At 38.8% G+C, this 5,374-nt stretch overlaps 1 protein-coding gene across 1 annotated transcript; it reads left to right on the forward strand.

The window, feature by feature from the left end:
• Positions 1 to 224: 224 nt before the first annotated feature.
• LOC118793053 (interleukin-8-like) lies at positions 225 to 1,833 on the forward strand. Its single transcript, XM_036550999.1, has 4 exons — positions 225 to 293; positions 615 to 744; positions 907 to 990; positions 1,396 to 1,833. The coding sequence occupies exons 1-4, from the start codon at positions 227 to 229 to the stop codon at positions 1,457 to 1,459; spliced, it is 345 nt and encodes a 114-aa protein (XP_036406892.1). The 5' UTR covers positions 225 to 226; the 3' UTR covers positions 1,460 to 1,833.
• Positions 1,834 to 5,374: the final 3,541 nt, after the last annotated feature.

A 5,374-nucleotide genomic window follows, 5' to 3' on the forward strand; every position in this document is an offset into this window, starting at 1 on the left:
TGCAACGTAACTTTCTCAGTACAGACTGAATTCATTAAAGAGCTTCTTAGGGGGAGGGGGTGGTGCGGGTTTTTCACCATGCATTCCTGACAGTGACCCAGACTCCAGCTGGAATGTGGAAATCCCGCAGCTTTCTGCCAGGAAAAGGCATGGGTGCTTGGAAAGTCCTTCCTGCACTGTATAAAAGCGTGTGAGTGCACAGCTCATTTCAGTGTTCTGCTTTACAATGGAGTTCACACTTAGATCATCAACCTTTCTCCTGGCCTCAGTGATCTGCCTCCAGCTTTACCAAGGTAAGAATTCAGTTCGAAATTTGCTGTACTGACAGACGGAAACTGTTTGCATATGGATATGCACATATATGCTATACCACATTTACGAATGTATCATAGTGGCTTGTTATATTTGGTATAACTTTAAAGCTGACAGTTAAGTCTTCTCTTAGACAAACTTATCTGTTCATAATGTTTGTGTAACAGTCCATTGTAACTATTAATGAGTATGCAAGAGAATGTAATTGTAAAACTATTTGAACGGGGGTGGTTTAAAAGATTGAACTCTAGACATGATGAAAGGTCTAACATACAGCAAATTATTATTGTCTCTCATCACAGCTGAAGTGGGAGAAAGCATGCACATTATACTGAGATGTGCATGTCCTGAGAGCAACAAATTTATCCCAGATGCCTTGGCAAACTTTACTATCATTGAAAAAGGAGCACACTGCCCTTCAGATGAAATCATGTAAGTATGATATACTACCGGTTCATTATTTAACTATTTTAATAACAGAGTTAAATTAAGGGGTGAACATGCTTACACAGTGAATTCATGTTTTTTCTTTCATATGTCTTCATTTCATTGATTAAAGAGACAGCATTGACATGCTTTGTTTTGTGATTTCAGAGTGACACTACAGAAGAACAACAAGGAGGTGTGTCTGAGCCCAAGTGAAAGACAGGGTCAGCATCTTCTCAACTGCTGGCAAAGGTAAGACAGTGCCTCCATTTCATCTAAGAGATCTACAAGGCAACAATGGCAAACTTTCAGGTTGTGGTTTAACACCATTTTCATTTAGCCACTAGTGCAGATGTATGAGATTTGCAAATACTTGTATGAAAAATATACTGCTAGCATTAATATAGGTCCATTACTGTGGTAGAATTTCTTGCAGACATACAATGTTATTTATGATAATCTATATTCTACATAAAATCATGAAAGTGGCAATATTTGTGGTAGTATGAAAATTATACCTGGTTATCATTTGTGATACCATATATCAACATGCACAAATCTTTCGTTGCAGGAGACTGATTTTGAGATGTTCTCCAAACGTATGTTTTTACACCACAACTTAAGAGTTTTTAATTCTGTTTTCTCTCTCACAAACAGGATAAATAAAGATGAAAGCAAAAAGGCTGCATGTCTCCGAAGGAGGAGACCTCATAAAAAGTAATATTATGGGAAAAGGAACCCGGACAACCTAGAGGAGCAGCAACACGGTTTCAGAGCTTCCATGTGACTAGAGGAGTCTGGAGAGAGGAAGAGAGGAGAAAGGAATGCTGGGAGAAACCACAAACATGCAGGGAGAAGAGAGCACGCCGCTGAATCCTTCACATATCAAAAGCTGCTCACACAATGTCTTTCCTGTTGGTGTCACTCAGGAGCCGCGGCATTAACCCTTGCACTCAAATGAAGTTTATCATCATCATCATCATCATCATCTTACTCAAAGTTACTTTGAGCTGTATAGACACTGTGATATTTTTGTAAATGCGCTGAAGTCTTGAAAATGGCACATTGAAACTTCATATTGTTCAGCAGAACAAAACCATATTTTTATATTTATTATATTTATTAGGTTATGCTTTTAATAAATAATTGCAAAAATGTTGAAATCCATAATGTGTCTGCATGTTTGTTTACAGTCCGCCACGGTTGATTAAAAAACGAGAGCCTCCACAAATTCCATATGAATAAACAACCTTTGTAAAGCAATCAATTAATCAAATTGTCTATAATTTTACCACGAGGTTAATTTCTTGTATGTTGACGAGCACATTAGACACAACAAACGCTGTAAGTACATTAAAATACAAAGTAAAAGAATTTCCAGTGGTGGCATTATGCATAAAACACAGCTTGCCCAGAAGCCCCAGTTTAGTGTTTAGCAATAGGTAATAGGGAAAGAGGAATAACAATGGACTAAAATAGAATATGATAAATATTGCAATAGGAAAATACTATTACTACTACAAGTACAAGTTAGAACATAACTGCTGTAGCCATGCTATAAAAAAGAAATGAAAGAAAAATAAAATGAAACAGATCCTAATTTAATACAAAATGACCCCATTACATGTATACTGCTCAAACAAATCCAGTGCTCACCCTTATAAATTCAAGAAGTTATTCCCTCCCTGTCACAAATGAAAAACAAATATCACAAAAATATATACAGTGGATCTATAAAGTCTACACACCCTTTCAAAGTGTCTTGGTTTTTTGTGTTTTAAAGGCTGAAACACAAGGAAATCCAAGTCAGACTTTTTTAGCTTTATTTACACATGGTAACCAACAATATCAAAGAGAAAATCAACTTAGAAATTAAAAATTAAAAATAAATTAAAAATAAGAAACTTTGAATGTCTTGTTTGCATAAGTCTGCACACCCTTAAATAGGGTGACCATACGTCGTCTTTTTGGGACCTAAAAAATGTGTCCCAAAAAGAGGACATGTCCGGGAAAAAGTGGACGTATGGTCACCCTACCTTAAATTAATACTTGGTGGAAGCACCCTTTGCTCTGACAACTGCAATGAGTGTGTTTGGGTAAGTCTCCACCAACCTCTCACATCTAGATTTTGCAATTTTCTCCCATTCTTATTTGAGGAAGAGCTCAAGTTCACTTAAATTGCAAGGGGACAGCTTATAAACAGCTCTCTTCAAGTCAGTCCAAAGATTCTGAATGGGGCTGAGGTCAGGGCCATTCCAGGGCATTGATCTTCCTTTTATTCAGCCATTCCACCACGGATTTGGCTGTGCTCTTTGGGTCATTGTCATGCTGAAAGAGGAAATTCTTCCCCATCTTTTTTTTTTTTTAATCTAAATCAACATTTGGCATTTTGCACTAATAACTTTCACCTCTGTCATCACCAGAGCTCCTGTCCCTTCTGAAGAGAAACAGCCCCATAGCATGATGCTACACCACCATGCTTGACAGTAGGGATTGTGTTCTTAGCCTGATGAGCTGTGCTGGCTTTGTGCTAAACATACAATTTGGAATTTGGCTTTCCTCTAGCCACTCTACCGCACAGCTCAAAATAGTGGAGAACACATGAAATTGCTGTCATGTGCATATGGTGGCCAGTCTTTGCCATGAAGTCCTGCAGCTCCTTGGTGGTCTCCCTGCTGAGTTTCCTTCTTGCACAGTCGTCCATCTTGGGGGCATGACCTGATCAAGGAAAGGTCCTGGTGGATGTTCAATCCATTTGTTGGCAATGATTTTTACGAGATGTGTCTCATTGTATCTTTAAGGCCTTCAGTATTTTTTCCTAACCTTCTCCTGGTCTTTACCTTTCAACAGTTCCATACTGGAGATGTTTTTGCATCTCCTTGTTGCCCACAGCTGTTTCCTTTTACTGGCATGCAGTAAGAAACAAGGAAACCTGCTGAGAAAACCTACAGGAGCAGCTTATTTTAACCTGAACTATTCAGAATCACTTCGGTTGGTCACAGGTGAAGTCAATTACCTTTGGGCATGATTTTGATGGTGAATGGTTAGACCTGAGCACAATTACAACTCCTGTAAACAAATACAACTCCTGTGTAAACTACGTCTAAATGAAAGTGGAAAAAATTTGATTTAATGGATTTTCATTTCAGGCCTCAAGGCAATAAAAACAAGAAATTTTGAAAAGAGTGTGTAGACTGCATGTATTACGGTTCTCACGTTGTGAGACTGGCGCAACAGGTATTAGGGTCCTGATAATACAGGGAATAAATGATCAGACAGTGAGAAGTGGCTTTACTGTACGGAATCCTCTGGAATAATCTTTCAGCAAGTGCAACAGTTAGGTCTTTCTTTAGCTCATTGTATAAAAAACATTGTCACAAATGTGACCACACATTAGTGGGCGTCACACACGTGCATGTGTCCCTGAGACTGAATGTTCGCTTCTCTTCCTGCTATATTTCCACTGGCCTTTACAGTCCAGTACCACATACCACATGTATACACTTTTTGGTTTATTTCTTTGATTTGGCACTTGCTGCTTGCGTCATCAAGCAACCTTACCTCCCTTCCAGGTAAGCCTCTAAACATGAACTGCTGGCTGTGGGCTTGAGCTTTTTAACACAATAACTAATCTGTGTTCCACAAACAGCACAGTGCACAGCTGACCACCTCTCAGCTTTGATCACAAAAGAGATAGGAAATGAAATGCTATGACGACCAACTTCAAAGAGCCTACTTTTTCCAAACATTCTGTACAGCATGCAATTATTTATTCATGAAAACAGTGTGAGACGTTCCCCACACAAAAAAAAAAAAAAAAAACGTTAATTTGTGTGGAATGTTCTGGAAAGACTTTATTTCAGATTTGTCCATCATTAATAATCCATTATAAATATAAGGTTTTAGCCTTCCCTCTCTGTTCCAGTGCCCTGCTGTCACCCTACTGCCTCAGCGCCAAGCTCCTTTCTACTGAGTTCTACACAACCAAGTGACTTACTGGAAACCATGTGATCAAGATGCTGCCAAGTATGGACTTTCCAGAAGATAGAAAACACATGGACTATTTAGCCATGCATCACACAGCCGGAGACGGAACTCAGAAGTGCTGAGCACATCTCAGCACTTCTTAGATTGCTTTTTATCTTGTATGGCATGGAACGCGATGTGGGTTCAACAGCAAACCCACCAGGTGCAGTCAGAATCCACTGCTTTCTTGTTGAAATTGAAGCAGCTTTCTGTTTTTATGCTTGAAATCAAATGGCAAGGGCTACTCCTGTGTGGGAGAGACCAGAGTGTGTGAACACAGTTGACCCCTTGCCCTGGGGACAGATTACACACATAGAGGTAGCCTTAGCAGCCACATTCAATTTGCATGAATGTAATGCTGCTCATCAATATTCACCATATATAGTTAGTAATTTATCTCTGAAATGAAAGCACAAGCTATAGCTGAATAGTTGATGATAACATTTAAAATAAATATGGGGTTTTAATTTTTACCCTCATTTAATACACACACACACACACACACACACACACACACACACACACGTATTGTGCGCTCCAGATAGTACATATGCTTCAGACAAACTAAGAAAAAAAAAAGTCCTATAAAAGTAAAATGTGGAAATTGGAC

This window comes from Megalops cyprinoides, chromosome 1 (genome assembly GCF_013368585.1).
Source record: "Megalops cyprinoides isolate fMegCyp1 chromosome 1, fMegCyp1.pri, whole genome shotgun sequence".
Classification (NCBI taxonomy): domain Eukaryota; kingdom Metazoa; phylum Chordata; class Actinopteri; order Elopiformes; family Megalopidae; genus Megalops; species Megalops cyprinoides.